Source organism: Lichtheimia ornata (genome assembly GCF_029851405.1).
Source record: "Lichtheimia ornata isolate CBS 291.66 chromosome Unknown scaffold00016, whole genome shotgun sequence".
Classification (NCBI taxonomy): Eukaryota; Fungi; Mucoromycota; class Mucoromycetes; order Mucorales; family Lichtheimiaceae; genus Lichtheimia; species Lichtheimia ornata.
In genome coordinates this window covers 206,647-224,325 of record NW_026695336.1, presented here as the reverse complement: position 1 = coordinate 224,325, position 17,679 = coordinate 206,647, and the positions used below count along the sequence as shown (strand labels likewise).

The 17,679-nt window shown below is 44.2% G+C and overlaps 6 protein-coding genes across 6 annotated transcripts; 3 read left to right on the top strand and 3 right to left on the bottom strand.

The window, feature by feature from the left end:
- Positions 1–601: 601 nt before the first annotated feature.
- On the top strand, positions 602–1,343 carry O0I10_004415 (uncharacterized protein; the record flags this gene model as incomplete). Its single annotated transcript, XM_058484474.1, has 3 exons — positions 602–776; positions 856–1,034; positions 1,107–1,343. The coding sequence occupies 3 exons, from the start codon at positions 602–604 to the stop codon at positions 1,341–1,343; spliced, it is 591 nt and encodes a 196-aa protein (XP_058344735.1).
- Positions 1,344–2,738: 1,395 nt separating this feature from the next.
- On the top strand, positions 2,739–5,981 carry O0I10_004414 (uncharacterized protein; the record flags this gene model as incomplete). Its single annotated transcript, XM_058484473.1, has 9 exons — positions 2,739–2,799; positions 2,868–3,216; positions 3,274–3,996; positions 4,065–4,135; positions 4,193–4,288; positions 4,346–4,546; positions 4,602–4,743; positions 4,818–5,215; positions 5,275–5,981. The coding sequence occupies 9 exons, from the start codon at positions 2,739–2,741 to the stop codon at positions 5,979–5,981; spliced, it is 2,748 nt and encodes a 915-aa protein (XP_058344734.1).
- A 368-nt stretch (positions 5,982–6,349) lies between these two features.
- O0I10_004413 (uncharacterized protein) lies at positions 6,350–8,560 on the top strand (the record flags this gene model as incomplete). The annotated part of the gene is made up of 7 exons (XM_058484472.1): positions 6,350–6,470; positions 6,624–6,763; positions 6,817–6,966; positions 7,046–7,225; positions 7,281–7,691; positions 7,766–7,971; positions 8,041–8,560. 7 exons carry the CDS (start codon positions 6,350–6,352, stop codon positions 8,558–8,560), a joined length of 1,728 nt encoding a protein of 575 aa, XP_058344733.1.
- A 69-nt stretch (positions 8,561–8,629) lies between these two features.
- Positions 8,630–10,961, bottom strand: O0I10_004412 (uncharacterized protein; the record flags this gene model as incomplete). The annotated part of the gene is made up of 11 exons (XM_058484471.1): positions 8,630–8,781; positions 8,851–9,003; positions 9,070–9,201; positions 9,270–9,503; positions 9,564–9,692; positions 9,769–10,146; positions 10,225–10,350; positions 10,407–10,452; positions 10,531–10,684; positions 10,745–10,761; positions 10,845–10,961. The coding sequence occupies 11 exons, from the start codon at positions 10,959–10,961 to the stop codon at positions 8,630–8,632; spliced, it is 1,638 nt and encodes a 545-aa protein (XP_058344732.1).
- Positions 10,962–11,284: 323 nt separating this feature from the next.
- On the bottom strand, positions 11,285–13,599 carry O0I10_004411 (uncharacterized protein; the record flags this gene model as incomplete). Its single annotated transcript, XM_058484470.1, has 7 exons — positions 11,285–11,456; positions 11,517–11,989; positions 12,049–12,180; positions 12,263–12,808; positions 12,863–13,005; positions 13,060–13,392; positions 13,452–13,599. 7 exons carry the CDS (start codon positions 13,597–13,599, stop codon positions 11,285–11,287), a joined length of 1,947 nt encoding a protein of 648 aa, XP_058344731.1.
- A 339-nt stretch (positions 13,600–13,938) lies between these two features.
- On the bottom strand, positions 13,939–17,633 carry O0I10_004410 (uncharacterized protein; the record flags this gene model as incomplete). Its single annotated transcript, XM_058484469.1, has 6 exons — positions 13,939–14,550; positions 14,607–14,890; positions 14,966–15,104; positions 15,160–16,570; positions 16,626–17,181; positions 17,240–17,633. 6 exons carry the CDS (start codon positions 17,631–17,633, stop codon positions 13,939–13,941), a joined length of 3,396 nt encoding a protein of 1,131 aa, XP_058344730.1.
- Between the last annotated feature and the right edge of the window lie 46 nt (positions 17,634–17,679).

Here is a 17,679-nt window from a genome sequence, read left to right as displayed (position 1 = left end):
GCCCAACTACTTAGGCCAAGTAAACTCATTTTCAATGGTTTGGAGAGATTTGAATTAGAAGCGTGTCATGTGTGGACACGTAAGTAATGTTGTTCAGGTATCAGATCATGTGCCTTATTTCTATGCAACCATACACCGACACAAACTCTCCCCGCAAGATGACTTGTTCGGAGTGAAGTAGTAGTTGTTCTCGTGTTGTGGTGCCTGTGTGTATGTGTGTATGACAGGATATGGTGCCATTGACAGTCCACCCATATGTGTAATAGCGTGTTTTCCAAGCTTTGTGCCACCAGGAGATGATGCAGCAATGAAACAGCCAAGCAGCAGCCATATGCAATTAGCTGTCATTGACCCTGATTCCATTCTCACTCTCCCGCTTCCTTGGCATTCATTGTCCACCACCACCCCCCTTTCATCCAAGCAATACGCCGTCGTGCGGAGTTGCGTAAAGTAGGACAAGAGGTGTGCAAAGAGATATTATACTTGTGCAACCCAAGTGAAAGGGAAAACATAAAATGAAACCACTTTGAATTGCTGTTTTCGTGTTTCTTTTTCTCTCTCTTTCTCTCTCTCCCCTTTTTTCCTTATCAAATCAATTGCCATGCGTTCCATCTTTGCTACTGCTTTGGCAGCTTTGGCCTGTGCTGCATCCGTTGTTTCAGCCGACATTGTATCTCAAGATGGTCAATACAACATCACCTCTCCCTCCGACCATGGTATCTTTGTTGCAGGTCAAATCTTGCCAGTGACCTATCGTTTGGGTGAATCATCTCTTGGTAAGGCAACAAAAAAAGGATTGTGTGTGCGTGTGTGTGTGTGATCTTTCAAAAAAGTCTAACGAATCGCTATTATTAGACAGCCTGGGTCTCTCCATCTACTTGACCTCTACCTCTGTGGCCAATTTTACTACCCAAACCATTGCAGCAGCAGCTGATGTTTCCAAGTCCTCTCCACAAACCGATAACGGTGTTACTTTTTATGAGCATAGCATCAACTATGCCATTCCTTCGACCACACCCGCTGGTTCCTATAATGTAAGTAATGCTCATAGAACAGCAACAACGCGTGTTTTCACATGATGAATGTTAATAACAACTCCTATGTAGGTCGTCTTTGAGTCTACCAACACCAACGTGAACACCACGATTCCCATCACAATGAATGCTGCTGTCGCTTCTTCCTCTTCTTCTGCTAGTGCATCTGCTACAGGCTCTTCAGGTAGCTCCAAGTCTTCATCCGCTTCCAACCCCAAGGATGAATCAAGTGCCTCCAAGCAATCTGCCATCCTCTTGGCGACCGGTGCAATGGCTTCAATGGCTCTTGTCGTGTCTAATGCCTTTTAATGATATGTGTGTGTGCTGAATTACAAATGCACTTGTGTGTGCACGTCCCTTTTGACCTTCACACCAATTGCCTTACCCCAACTAAAATAAATTTTCCTTAATTGATGTATACCTACTGCTGTTGTCCCTTTGTGTAACACTTGCTTCTTTCGATGATGGAACCTTCTCATATCCACGCTAGCTTTGTCGCTTTAATACAATGAAGCAATGCCGTCTCTTCTTTAAACAAGCAAGCTGTCATCCAAGTTTATAAGGGCGTATACTGTACATTCAACGATGTTACTTGCATTAGTGGTAGCCATGCCTCATTTATTATCTTGAACGTTTAGATCTAGTAGAGAAGAAAGGGAGGGGTTCAGATGTTGCTTGCTGCTGTTGCAAATGCAAAGTGATTAGAATACGGCTATACAAAGGCTTAATTTTCAATTCAGCAGAAAATTGCTTGGCGTACATCGGATAACTGGATTCCGATAGAATGACGAGATGATTCTTTACGCGTTCCTATTTGCATGTATGACTTGAGGGGGTGGGAGGATGTCGTCATATACATAATCCAATCACCATTTGTCATATCGTGTCGACGACAATTTGTAGTAGTGATTCATTATCGTCACCATCGCGCATAATTGGGATACGTTGTATATATCATCCGCGGTCTTTCAGGGTACATGGCATACATTTGCATCGCCTTCCTTTTGACCCGAGTTGCTCCTATTACTTGCTTACGGTGCCATAGCAACCGTTGCTCATTCCTCTATGCTGGGTCTAAGACCCATCATGCTGTACCAACAGAGTGCCTCCTCATTCCTTCTTAGAAGCTCACGTGTATGGCATATTTTTAGTGCATCGCCTATGGTGATCCACAAGCCGACATTTCTGCAAAATCATTTCTGCTAACGTGTTGATGCCTATTGCCATTGCCCGTTTCATGTTTTTCATAAACGTATCATTCGATGATCCATTACTACTCTGATTTCCAGGATGTCCCATTTATAGACCGCCCAAATGTTTCTATGGACACCGTAAAACAATAAGGAGTACTTTGATCATTTAGCATGTGCTTTGCATCCCACAATAGCAGCAACCATCCAATCCTCCCATGCAACGAAAGTCGTTCACCAAAGGCTCATTATTTAACAGTGGCTATAGAGGTATGCTCGTTATCCATAGCAATAAACAATATCATTTTCAGTAACAGACAATGAGACCACCTCCGCTTTAATGGAATCAAGCAGCCAAGGACAGCTCTTGATTTAGGTTGAACGGGGTTGGTGTAACACGCACATTTTGTTCTTCTTTCATGAACCAGTAACCTGGCCACATTGCAAGCATCTTTGACATCAAGTTGGGCATGCCATCCTGTATACGCAATCCTCATTGACCTCTTTGTAAAACATGGCCTTTTATTTATTGCTGGCAGTGTTCCTGTTGATCCAGCTCTTCGCATGTGTTCATGGTGAGGCATTGTTCAGCCATTCACTACTACAACTCGAGTCCCCCATTAACCAATACCTCTTGGAACAGGTTCTTCTCTATTACCACAACGCATATCAAGAATAGAATCAGTCATCGATCCGAAGCTATCCATACTCACGCCGAGCAGCAGTAACAACGACAAACGATCCTCCCTTGTACAGCATACCGATTCATTGACTTTACAATTTACTGCATTTGATACGCTTTTCACCTTACACCTCGCACCCAACCTGGATTTATTTCATACCAATGCCACAATACGCATCTTTAACGACAACGACAACGACGATGATATCGAGGAGACTCTTGAACCAAGCGAATTTAGGATATTCAGGGGTCATGTCACATCTCAGGAACAGAATAGCTGGGCACGGATCATCTTGCATGAGTACGATGAGTGAGTTTATTCCATTGTTTGCTGCCACGATGAGGTTGTTTATTCACGTGAAAATAGTACACAACTTGTTTTTGAAGGTGCCTTCATGGTCGATTCGGATATATACCACATTAGAACAAATACCAATTTCCGGCTCACTCGACGCAACGACGATCCCATTGCTTCCAGCTCAGCGGCCATGATCATTTACCGCGACTCTGATAATGCCATTGATCCATCATCATCATCATCATCCCTATTTGACAAACGCGCCAAGCCTTTTCGAAAACATGGCAACAACAGCAGTAGCAGTAACGATTTTATGTGTGCCATGGAAGATATGGAATTCAATCAGCTCCTTACGGGTATACGGCATAGCAACAACTCATTGTCAAGTGCAACGCCTATCGATCCTGATCACATGATGATGAAACGAGCCATGTCAATGACACCCAACACAAATGGATGCCCCTCGACGCGACGTATCGCTTACATGGGCGTGGTTGCTGATTGTACCTATGTGCAGTCCTATGGAAGCATTCGACTTGCTCGATTACAGATATTGAACAACTGGAATATTGCATCGGCTGTGTATGAACGCACCTTTAACGTTTCCCTTGGATTGATTTATATTCAAATGTCAACAGCCGATTGTCCTCGTCATCCAAGTCATTCAGCAGCATGGAATCAAAAATGCTCTTCTTTTTATACCATCAATGATCGACTATCGGATTTCAGCTTATGGCGTGGAAAACGTGGTGACGATGGTGCAGCTCTATGGCATCTCATGACAAAATGCTCGTGAGTAGTACATTGACAATGACACATTTACAAACACAAAGCGGTATTCATCCTCCTCGCTTTATTAGGACTGGCGTCAAGGTTGGGATTGCGTGGTTGAGTCAACTTTGTGAAACCCAAGTCTCACAACAGATTGAAGGTATGTAAAAAAAAGGAGATGATCCCATAAGCAGTGAGAATTAAATGTTTGTTTTAGAAAATGGCGCATCGGAATGGGTTTCCGGAACGGGAGTGTCATCCATTACCCGAGATGAATGGAAGGTGGTGGCCCATGAAGTGGGACATGGCTTTGGTATGTTTTCCTTTTTCTGTAAGTACCTCTGTTTATTGATATCGTTTCATAACATAGGGGCTATACATGATTGTACCGCACAGACGTGTCCCTGCACATCATCTGGATGCAGTTGTTGTCCCCTCAGCGATGATACATGTAGCGCTGGCGATACGTATTTGATGAACCCTACAAGCAATGTCACCAGCGAAGATTTTAGTCCTTGTTCGATTTCGGATATATGTGGGTCGTTTCCCAATATCGGGTATTGCCTAAAATGTATGTTTACCCCTGCTAGTAGTGGTAGCATGTGTACTTACCATGATGTTGATAGCACCCGATTTGCGTGATACGACATCCTTCACGCTTTGTGGAAATGGCATTTTGGAACCAGGGGAGGAATGCGATTCTGGATTGACCGATAGTGCATGCTGCCATGCCAAAAATTGTACATTGAAATCGGGTGCAAAATGCGAGTAAGTAGTAGTCGATCGATCACTGTAGGTTTTTCCCAAATACGATAAGCTAACCCGATGCTATGATTAAATAGTGATTATAGCCAACAATGTTGTTTGAATTGTACCATGGCAACGGCGGCAACGGTGTGTCGACCGGCAGTATCGGAATGTGATATACCGGAATACTGTACGGGGGAATCCTTTTCTTGCCCTCCTGATCAAGTGGAAGAGAATGGATCACCCTGTGGCAACAACACAATGCAATGTGCCTCAGGTGTTTGTACATCGCGTGATGAACAATGCATAGCGCGTGGTATGCGACTTGGCGTCACCGAGGACTGCTCGTTTCAACATGACTCGTGCCAAATTAGTTGTGCGGATCCAACAGACCCAGGAAATTGTCTTGTGCTGAGTGGCGTGTTTTTGGATGGCACAGAGTGTGGATTGGCAAGCTTTTGTGAAAAGGGTAACTGTGTAAGCACAGGTGCATGTAAGTTTTTGCTGATCGGTTGTTATTGTTATGGATGGTTTTTAACGTCAATTTTCTAGTAAATACGCTCAAAGCTTGGGTAGCCCAGAACAAACAAATTGCCATCCCTGTTTTTCTCTTTGGAAGTCTTATCATTGTGGCCCTTCTTGGATGGCTTGCATGGTTCCTTGTACGTCGTCATCGGCGCAGTCGGCTGGCAACCGCCAAAGATAAAGATTCACGCCCACCATCCACTGTGCATAGCGTGGTTGTCTTTGGTGACGATGGCAATAATGACAGCAGAGCGAGAAGGCGACATAGTCATACGGGAAGTTCGTTTCATGATCAGGAACAACCATCATCGTTATTTCAATCGTTGCATAGCAACGCACGTACAGCAAACGACAACAACACCACTACTACTATTACACCTTCCATATTCGCAACCTCTTCACCACCACCATCAACAAGACAAGAGGCTTGGGAGCTTCAACCCATTTCAGGCAACAATGCTGTTTCTCCTTTAGCCAACAACAACAACCGTTCCACCTTGTATCCATCAAAAAACCCTTATCTTGCATCAACCTATGCAACAAAAGCCAGCCATTTGGGAGATCCACCTATTGCAATGAACACAAGGGCGGCTGAGTTCTCACGACTCGGTGGTTACACCGACACATCATCCTACTTGGACAATCCTGACAGCGTGGCTGTTGCACTTGGCAGTGGCGGCGGCAGCGGCGGGAGTGGGCATCGGCATAGACGCGTTAAATCAACCACCACATAATCACCTTTAGTACCCTTTATACACTTGTATCTTCTTGTATCTAATCGTAACATACCTTTCATTTTGCATCCCAACTTGTATTTATGTCGAGTACTTTTTTCTTATAACAACGTTACAAAACAAAAGAGGAAATGATCGATCCGGCTAAACCAGAAAAACACAACCCGAGATTGTCAAACATGTGTGCTCAGGATTTACATACAAAACATTTCTCACACTCTCATCCTTTTGTGAGTTATCTTTAAACTCACATATTTCAAAAGTTGCTCTTTCACTCTCTTTTTCCACTACCCTCTTTCGAAACATCACCTCCCTCATCAACCTATACCACGACGACGTTTTTATTTTATCCATCATCAACAACAACAATGAGCTCTCAAGTTCATCGATCGATCCATCATTCATCATCATCACTAACACCATCGTCATCATCATCAACGACCATGGAACAACTGCGTCTTGCAAATGAGAGAGCATGGACCACACTAGGTGAGAGAGGAAGAAAGCATGATGCAAAAATCAGGAGAAGAAGGGTGGTTGGGGGGAAGGAGGAGGAGGAGAAAAAGTGCGTGTTTGGGTGCATGTGTGTGTGTGTGTGTTATTGAAAGACGGCATCAATAAACAAACTGAACTTTATGTAAGGGAATCTGGCGGAAATGATGCCGCGTGCAACCACACGAGCCATTAATTTCTACAAGGAAGCCCTGAAACACAATGCAGATTCCGTCAACGCGTTATCTCGGCTTGCATCTCTCTATCGTGACCAAGACCAACTTGATCAGGTAAAAAGCACCCGTAATCCCGATGGTGGGTGACTCAATATTGCGTTACATAGGCTGTCAAGTACTTTAAGCGTGTACTCACCATCGATGAGAACCATGGTGAAACATGGAGTGCCCTTGGCCATTGTCATTTAATGATGGAAAATCTCGGCGAAGCCTACCACGCCTATCAACAAGCCCTTTCATGTTTGCCTAATCCAAAGGTATCTTGAAAGAAGTTTTATATATGTGTATCAGGCGTCCTTTGTGTCTCTCACGCAAATATGGTGTTTTCTCAAAAAGGACCCCAAACTTTGGTATGGGATCGGTATCCTTTATGATCGATACGGGTCGCTTGAATACGCCGAAGAAGCATTCTCGGCGGTGATCCACATGGACAATAGCTTTGAAAAGGTCAACGAGATTTATTTTCGATTGGGTATCATTTACAAGCAACAACAGAAATATGACTTGTCATTACAGGTATGTTGTAATCGAGGAGGGTTCATGGTCTTTTAATGAATGGCGTCGTTGTTAGTGCTTTCGTTACATTCTTGCCAACCCACCACAACCCTTGACACAAGTCGACATCTGGTATCAAATGGGACATGTATACGAGCAACAAGGAGAATTTGAACGTGCCAAGGAAGCCTATGAACGCGTCTTGACGCACAAGCCCGAAGATGCCAAAGTGCTGCAGCAGTATGGGTGGCTGTTTCATCAACCTGATACGTCATTTTCAAGTGGTGCCAGCGCAATAGACTATCTCACCCGCTCACTCAAATCAGATAGCAATGATGCACAATCATGGTATTTGCTAGGTCGATGTTACATTGCTGAGCAAAACTATAACAAGGCTTATGAAGCGTATCAACAAGCTGTTTACCGCGATGCTCGAAATCCTGCTTTTTGGTGCTCTATTGGTGTTCTCTATTATCGAATCAACCAGGTTTGCTGCAAAAATGGGATGCAATTGTACGACGTAGTATACTGATTTCATACACGTGTTGGGTGGCGCCACAGTATCGGGATGCATTAGATGCTTACAACCGTGCTATTCGTCTTGCTCCCTACATGAGCGAAGTGTGGTACAATTTAGGAACTTTGTATGAAGCAAGCAACAACCAAGTGCAAGATGCATTAGATGCCTACCAACGTGCAGCACAGCTGGATACCGCTAATCCCCACATTCGAGAGCGTATCGAGTATCTTCGAAGCGGAAAGAAAGGGTATCATCATTCATTGTAAAAAGCCGTTGAAATAGGGGGAAAGCTCATGGTTTTCATTGTTTTATACAGGGAAAGCAAACCACCACAGGCTCAAGATATTAGTAACCCCTATCAATTTCAGAGCAGCACACGTGGATCAGCTTCTCCAACACCGCCATCTTATATACATAGCTATCAGCAGCAGCAGCAACAGCACCCAACAACATGTCAACCACCTCACACACAAGGTGCACAAGAACCCACATCCATCCCACAATTACCGATAGCAGCACCACCACCACCACCACAACCAGCGCCCACTACTGAAAATGATATGTATAAAACTTGCCCAACTTCACCTGTTCCTCAACCACCTCGAAAACGAACATTGTCCATGCAGCTGAATACATCATCACCCATCCACCAACACGATGACATACATGCTCGTGGCATACGCTCTTCCACTATACAGCCCATATCCCCAGAAGAAGAAGAACCTGATCGTAAACGAAAAAAAGAAGACCACCACCCAACAAAACAGCCATTAGAAAGAAGCAACAACAACAACAACAGCCAACAACAACCCATAAGCACTACCACCCCCAGCTAGTAATAGTATATAGTCGTCAACCGTACTTTTGGATTTTCAATGTTTGTATATAAAGATATCAATGATGGGCTAGCCATGGGTAACTCGTTCTTGAATATGCTGAGCACGTCGAAGTGTATCTTGATCATCCATTTCGGCAAGAATGCGTGCGATAAAGTGTTGGATGTCGGCGCCCAATAATTCGTTCCATGACGGCTTGTTGCTATGGCGATCATGATTCTCTATTTTAAAATGATTAGCCAATAATGAACGTTGATTGTGTCGTGTATGTGTGTGTGTGTGTTACCCACCCGGTGATGTCAAATTATCCATAGCTCGAATGACATGTCGTCGAACATCTTGTGTGATAGTTTGCTCCTCAATGATGCTCCTCAATGTCGGTAGTACATTGTATCGGTGTTCGTAGTCATCACAGTAACCAAGCATCAATCCATGGTTTTCTTCTATAAGGGCATCGTTATGGTTATTAGTATCAGCTTGCAAATAGGTACGTATGTGTGTATGCTGACCATAAAGTGCTAAATTGGCGAGACAGCGTGTGATATGGCGATAGATCTCCACGTGACCTGGGATAGCAGCGGGTACATTACATAGGTATCGAAGGAGGCGTGGCTGGGCTATCAATTTGACCTGCGAGTCCTCTACATAAAAAAAAAAACTCAAAATCAGGCTCTTACCCTCCCTTCAATCGTATACATAGGATACTCACGGCTGGTAGCAAAATTGGCAAGAGCACAGCATGCATGTGAAATCGTAGATGGATTCGGTGGTAGATAAGGCTGAATCGCCTTTTCTTCTTCGCCATCCACATTCTTGGTCAAGTAGTGGTTGAGATCATATCGACGTTGTTCAGGATGCTGGCCTTGGTGCTGTGGTAACAATGCAATGGTGGACACAAGCGCACGGGCCACATTCTCCGATAGCAATGTCGATTTGCGCTTATCTAAGGTCACATGGATGTCAACCCCAATAGTGGTTCAACATTCTCAAGATAATACCTTACCATTTCTTAGAGATAGATAAGCGATGCTTTTGGTCATGTATTTGCGCACTTCGCCATTGGTGGATCGGAAAAGAGATGCGAATTTATCATTGTTGTGAACCCATTCAATCATGCCAGCCTGAAATGCCACTACGCAGATATTGTTGGGGTGAGATCTCTCCCAATAATGTGTTGTAAAGTGATCCTTCCCCTTCTTGTTGCATACCTTGTCCACTCACCGCTGATAAAGTCTTTGCTGCCAATGCTTGGATGATGTCTCCTCGTTCCGTTAACCGACTTTGATCCTCCACATCCTCCTCACATGCTCTAGGTGGTTCGAATCCTGAAAGTGTCACCAATGTCGCCAAGATGCCGTCTTCCATAACTACGCTATAGGTGAGAATTCCAGCACGTGCCATGTGAAAAAATACATGGATGCAGTTGATTACAATCTCCAACGCCATTTCTCGCTGTTGTTGTTGTTGTTGCTGAATTCCATGTTCATTGGCCTTATTCTTGTTCTGGTCATGGTAAATGTTGTGTTCGATAAGGTGTAGCAGTGAAGGGAGTGCCCACTTTGTAACCATCACAGGTCGTACAGCCTCTGTTGGATAAGGGAAATATACATTCAAGATCATGGTCCTCCTCCATCTCATCGATGCATGAATCATCATCATATTACCTCTTTCAGACAACATGGCCAAAATGGTGGTTGTCAGGTGATGGATCTGAATACTTGTAGACGTTCGGCACAACCAAATCAGAGCATCGATGCCACCATACATGATCACATTTTGGATATCAATTTCTACGTATGTATACGTCAGCATTGGTTGTTTGATACTGCTATATGATAAGACTCACCGTTGCCTTTTTCGACGATTTCAAGTAACCCTCGCGTGCCATGGATCTGGAGGTAGTGAACAAGGAAAACAAAAGAAATGTCAAATAAAGCTATCTATCGATCTGCTGCTGCTGTGTACCTTACCTGAGTGGGTAATCCGTGATCGTCGTCAATAGCATAAGTGACAAGATAGGCAACATCAAAGCAACCTTTGCAAACTCTGACGGGCTTTGTGCCGTAACCAAGCTGCGGTAATGGGACGCTTCGGGACGAACAGTCGTGGCAAAAGATATGTCCACTTGCCAGAAATCAAAGCATATCAGCAACCAATATCGCCTACTCGTAAAACCCAACTCACCAATGTCGGCAATGGTGCTAGAACCAAGGAGCAATAAAAAGAAAAAGAAGACCAGGTTGAGCTTCAAAGTGTAGTTGTCATTGGAAATGTCACCACCTACGCGACGTCGTAAGGGTCCAAAGCAAGTGTTGCATTGCGTGCAATGAGACACATCAGTGTCATTCACCCAACAAGGGCGAGGCAACAAAAAGGTTTGTCGGTCATCGTAGGGCTGCATTGTTGGGGTAAAAAGAAGAAAGAAGGATAACGGGTGGGATGGCTATGTGTTCTAGAGCCTGTAGAGAGATCATGCGCCCCTTGATTGTGTTCCCATTCCTCAAAGTTGACATGCATAGCAGGCTGTAAACATGATAAAACGTGTGTGCGTGATGTCTTTCGTAACAAGGGGGGATTGTATTCACCTAGCAACGTCAATATTACAACAACGAGATTTTCATTAAACAGTATGTAGTAATAGTAGTAGTAGATGTACAAAATGTGGATGCGAACAAAAGTGATGTAGTAATAAAAGCAAATGCATTCAAATTCAATTAGAAATTTTTACGAGATAGTGCTATTGTTGTTATCATTAAGGTTGGATGCTGTCTCTGGTTGTCCCGATTCTTCAGAGGTTGATGCAACTTGTTCTTCTTGTTGTTCACTTGGTTGATTGTTGTCATTGTCCGACTCACCTTCACTCTCGGATGATGACGATGATACATGTGCTCCCGAGCTTGATAGATAACATTCAATATGAATCATTGGGGACCCAAACATACATACACAGGCTTACCTAGATTGCTCGAGGTACCGATCGCTTACGACAGCACCAGGGAAAGTATAAAGGCCATCTCGCCGGAATCGCCATATCTTTTTTTCCTTGTGTTTAAGCTCCTTTGTCACGGGATCCACAATCTCGACCCAATCGCCATCGCCGTCCTCTTTGCTTTGACGCAAACTCTCATCACTTTGGGCACTGCCTCCTGGTAACTTTTCATGACGTAAATCCCATCCAAGCATTCGGCAGAGTTCGGGCACAATGACATCGCAGTCGCCTAGCAATTGCATATCAAAGGTCATATGGGTGATGGGTGTTCGGTTGATGAGGATTTGTGGCACGCTGTGTGGAATTTGTGACATGATTTCTGATACAGGCGATACCTTGAGTGACGAGCCCATCACTATTAACAAATCCACTACTTCGGTATCGAGGGCCAATAATCGGTCAAATTCAGCTGGCAGGCTCTCCCCAAAGAACGTGATATCCTTCAAAAATAGAATCGTAAGTATCTTTTCACTTGATTGAATACCATCTTCGTACTTACAGGTTTCATCACCGATATGCCTTGATGTTTTGGACGACCATCATCATCATCATCGTCATCATCATCCTTTCGAGGCTTGTTCAGAGCATTGTCAGCATCTTCTACTGCACATTTCGGGCATGGAGGAACTTTCTAAAGATATAAAGATACATACCAATCAGCATACCTCTCCTCTTGGGTAATCACCCTTCCTTCACACACTTTCTCCTTTTACCTGTTGGAAAATGTATTGTTCGATTTCCTTTCCATCACACTTGTATCCACATGTCACACAGCTGGCTGTGGCAAAGCTACCATGACAATTGACAATGCGTTTGATATTGGCCTTGTGCTCGAGGGTGTCGATATTTTGCGTATAATTCCTCAAAAGCTTGCCCTTCTCTTCCATCAACTTTACGAACAAATGACTTGGGCTGGGTTCGTAATTGCTTGGATACAACTCTTTGGCGAAGGAATAAAAGATCTGTGGGTTCTCTCGGAAATACTTGATGTCGAACATTTGTTGGGGATCATCAAGCTCGAATTCTTGTAGGCGAGAATAGATGCCGGTTTCTGAACGGAAATCAGGGATGCCACACGATACGGATACGCCTGCACCAGTAACAATCATGACATTGTTGGCTTTGGCCAGCAAACTGACAACATCTTCCAACGTATTGACATGCTCCAATCGATTTCTTTTGCGTAAATGACGATTGATCACTTGGCGTAGAATGGCACATTGCTGAAGTTCACTTAATGCCAACGCTGCCCCTGGATGCTGTACAACCACATAAGTCACCACGTGTACGTAATGACGCTTATACACACATACCATAACCACATTGAATGCTTCCATAAGCTTGAGAGGGGGTACTTGTTGATTCAAGAGATATTTTTCCATAAACTTCACCAAGCCGATTTCCTTCACTTCATCTTGCAAAGCATCGCTCTCCTCCTGCGTAAAGCTCGTCCATGCTACAAATGACCTTTAGCCTCATGATACCTATCATCCATAAAACAATCACTTACGGTACTCAAATTCCTCATTCTCATCATCTTCTGGAATACCAGCGGGCGTGATAAGTTCATAATTGCTGCTTTCACTTTCATCACTGCTGCTGCTGCCATCATTGTCCTCGTCGTGGTTTGCACCATCTGCCCAATCCTCGTCGGATTCATCATCATCGTCATCATCAAAGTCTTGATCACAAAAGGTGGGGTTTTCTTCTGTAGAAGGTCGCTGCTGTTGTTGTTGTTGTACGTCGCTCGTATTGCTGCTACCACCACCACCACCAATATCGATTTGCGAGCTGTCTGATTCCATTGCACCAACGTTCTCTTCGACATTGCTCAAGTCGGCTGCTGCTTCAAGAAAAACAATATCAGTATGCTATTTTTGTAACGGGTTTTTGACAACTCACGAGTAGAAGACGGCTCATCGATCCTCTGGCGCTTAGGAGAACGTTCATTGACCGAGTCATTTTGAGCAGAGGCTAAGGTAGAGTCTGATAACATTGAATTGTGTTGGATGGAGGGGTTGATCTTGTCCGAGGGCGATGGATCTTGCATTCAATGACAAACAGGGTGATAAAAGAGATACTGTAGGTGGAATGAACGTAGCACACCCAGCAAATTCACAGATTTCCAGCTTACCATGCAAATGAAACTTGTCATGCATACATACATGGGCCACCTTGGTATTCTCTGGACTCAGCCATGCTGATCCCTCCACACCTTTACTTTAAAACAGAAGATGAAGAAAGCAATAAACAACAAGTGCGTGAACCTGCAATATTGTCTACACAATGAGTACGTTTCATGGTGTGGCATCATCATTGTTGTAATAAAAAGCATCCCTCCAAGTACATACAAAACAACTTTCATTATTCCAACATTGCTAGTATCTCTTTAATGGCCATAATAAATCGCAGGATAATTCCTAACATGCGTACTACTATTTGCTTGTTCTTCCATGGCTCGCCTATCATGCATGGCCCATTCATCAAACTTACGCATGACGATCTCTTTGCCGTCAAACTTCCCTTCTCGTCGTCCATGGTCTTCTTGTTGGCCCTTGACAGCACCTTCCACACGTCGTGTTTCTCCCCATGAAAAATCATCAAAGTTCCAGTAAGCATATGCCGGTAGCAGGAAATTCCATATCGGTAGAGAGAAAAGGTAAACGCACATCCATCCCACGTAGACCATTTTGCGTGTCGTCAAAGAAATCAAAACAGCGGGTAAGCCGAGAATAGCAGCCAACAGCAACAATGGGATAATGGGTACAGGCGTGACAAAGAAGGAGATGATGATCAAGTAAAGCGTGAATGAAATGGCAGCTGGGAGTACCACGGTACCAACAAGTTCCATGAACACCACAAATTGCATCGAAAAGCAAAAGGTACCACATAAATCACGAATGAGCACCAATTCCATAAGATTGTGTACCGTAGAATTGATCCATCGTCGTCGTTGTGAAAGCAGCACGCTAAACGTATCGGGGACCACTGTTTTGCATACCTGCATACATACATGTTAGTAAATCACGGTGAATGATGATGTAGTAGTAGACTCACCGCTTGTGGCACAAATACCATTTTACGTTTAGGGAACGTACGCAGCATTAACGTTGTCAAATAACGATCCTCGCCCAGGAGCAAAAGGTTCTTTTTGTGTAGGGTATCAACCACATTCTCACAATAGCTCTCGACAATATCCGTGGAACAGATAATGGGTACGTATTGTCCATTCTTGGGTGCAATGATCCGATACATGCAAAAACATCCAGGTAAACACGTGACACCTCCAAAGATGGATTCGAATGCCTTGCTCATGTGATGTGAGATGTAATATTCAAACACTACCATGGTGGGTGGGTGGGTGTGAACATCTTTCTACTTTGACGACCCCATGTCATGAATCCTTCCTTACATACCTTGAATCGAAGTGACCCAGCTATCCGCCTTATTGGCAATCCTTGTCTCTCCACATAAACCCATGATGGTAGGATCCCTTGACATGGTAGCTACCATGCGTGCAAGGGAATCTGGATATACCTTGGTATCTGCATCCACCTATACATTTGTTTAATAAGTCAACACGCTCATACAGAGGACTCAAAACACTTGCCATCAAACAACATTGGAAACGAGCCGGATGACGATCCACGAGTTTGGCCACCGCCTTACAAAATTGGAATTCGAGCTCACACATGCGATCTTGATAAAAAATCTTTTGCATGGTATTCATGAGAATGACTTGGCTATCACGCTTGCCACGGTTGCCAGGTTTCTTTTCCTTCTTCTCAGCTGGCGTACCGCACTTTGCAATAACAATCATAGGCACACGTTGCTGTTCCTCTACTGGTATAGGTGCTGGTGTCTTTTCTGGATCCTCATTGTACTTGTAATACCCCGCATAGACTTTGGCCATATTGTGACGTTTGGTGCCATCGGCAATGGCGACATAGGATACAGGGCGTACACGATCACGTGGGATAAGATCATCCTTCATCATACTCAATGCAATATCAGGGGTCGACATGGTGTTTCCCGAACCGGTAATGATGCCATCGCAAATCACAAGCAGCACCTTATGTGTAGATGGGTACTCGGTATTGGCTAGTGAATCAAGCGTCGTACGTAATCCATCCTCGCCTTCCGAATAGCATGTGACCACCATAAACGTGTACAATAAATCAAAATTGAATCGATGCTCTTGCTGTGCCATGGCATCGGCTTGTGCATCTCTCTGAAGTCGTCCTGTTGATTGGAGTTCAGAAAAGAATTCAGAGTCAAGCACGTAATTGTTATCATGTTGAGCAGATCCAACAGCGGGCGACATGACAGAGCGGCGGCTGAAGCTTTTGGGTGTTGCCATCATCATGGATTCTGTGCTTGCACTTCCAGCAGGGAAAAAGGACATGCTGCTATTGTTGCGTGGAGATGGTTGCGTAAATCGAGACGTGGTTGGGAAAAATCGACGCATAGGCTTGTTGCTAGCTGATCGCATCGAGCCTACGCTGTTGTTATTCAATCCACCATAATAATCTTGATGACCCATATGATGGGTGGTTGTAGTAGAAGAGGATCCAGGGATGTCTTCCATAGATGAGATACTTTGTCGTCGTTGATAATGCATGTGTTCGGCGTTATCCATTTCCCATTGTGCCACAGCTTCTTGTCGTTGCCTTCGTTCCTCTGCTGTTTCTTCTCGAATGCTGCCAATCTTCCATGATATGAACCATCCGAATATCAATGCCAAAAAGAAACGGATCAACACCACACCCAAAATGACGGTCAATGACACCCAAAGCACAATGTCCGAAATGATACAGCCTGTGGATCGTGTATCAAGGACACCCACTTTGAGAATATCGGTGAGGCATTTCCCAATAATAAGTCTGTCAGCTGTTGTACTAAGCCAATACGTTGCATCTCGGCCAATGAATGCGCTCCCAGGTCCAAAGATTTGTGCAATTTCCATAGGCAAAGGTATATTGGGTGTGAGATAATTCAAGCGTGATAAATCGAGAACATTGCTATAAAAGGTGTGTCAACCCATTGATGCGGATTCTCAAGCATTTATGTACTTACCCATTGAATGCTACCAGACTCGTGCCAGGTTTCTGAATATCGGTCCAATTGTAGTAGATGTCACCGGCAACATGTAATTTCCTCAAAGCGCGTCGAGACTTTGAACTAACATGGCAACCATCACGTTTTGGATTATCGGTGCCGTTGATTCGGGGGTTGTTGCGGTCGAAAGGAACACATGGAAAATAGTTGATGACGTTGCCTTGTGGATCATCAGGTTGAATTGGTTGAAAGATGCCTTTGCAGTGATAGTTGACGGTTTGGAACATGAATGAAAGATCACGACCACCATAACCCATCTCCAAGAGATCGCCACTACCAGGGATACCAGGATAGGGTGTAGCATGTTGAAACGAATTCACATTAAAGACACGTCCAGAGATAATAATCTGATCCTCGTTCACGCCCGTGGGTCGTATACGTGTAGGTTGACGTCCACAAATAGTTGCATTGAAACCAAACGTAAGAAAACCCACCGCAAAGCACAAGACGACAATGATCATCACCAAAGTAACCTTTTCTCGCCAAGCTTGTTGAGAATATTTATCCTTGATGCCTTTACAAAAGAAGAGGACCATCAGTCGTCGTACTACACATGTATGTATGTAATCTACCTGCAAGTCGCATTAATGGCGTGGGTATCCACCAAGTCATGACCCAACTTGCAAGCACCCAGCATCCTGGCAACCGTGATCGACGTTGATATCTTCCCATATGCTTTTGTTTTTGTTTTGCAATGTCATCATCTTCATCATCTCCTTTGCCAGTCAATGGCACTGTCAGATAGCGTGGTCTTTCATACAATGGTTGAGACTTTTCATTGTCGTTGAATGATGGCGTGGATGTTTCTGGAAGCGATGTGTCGACGTGAAGATTGTCATGTGAATTGGATTGTTGTTCTATTGGGTGTTGTGGTTGTGGTTGTTGTGGTTGCTGCTGCTGCTGTTGTGGTTGCTGCTGCTGTTGTTGGGGTGGTGATGATGATGATGGTCTATTTTCCGACGGCATCGGGTGGGCAAGGTTGATGTATTTAAGAAAAGGGGAAATCCAATAT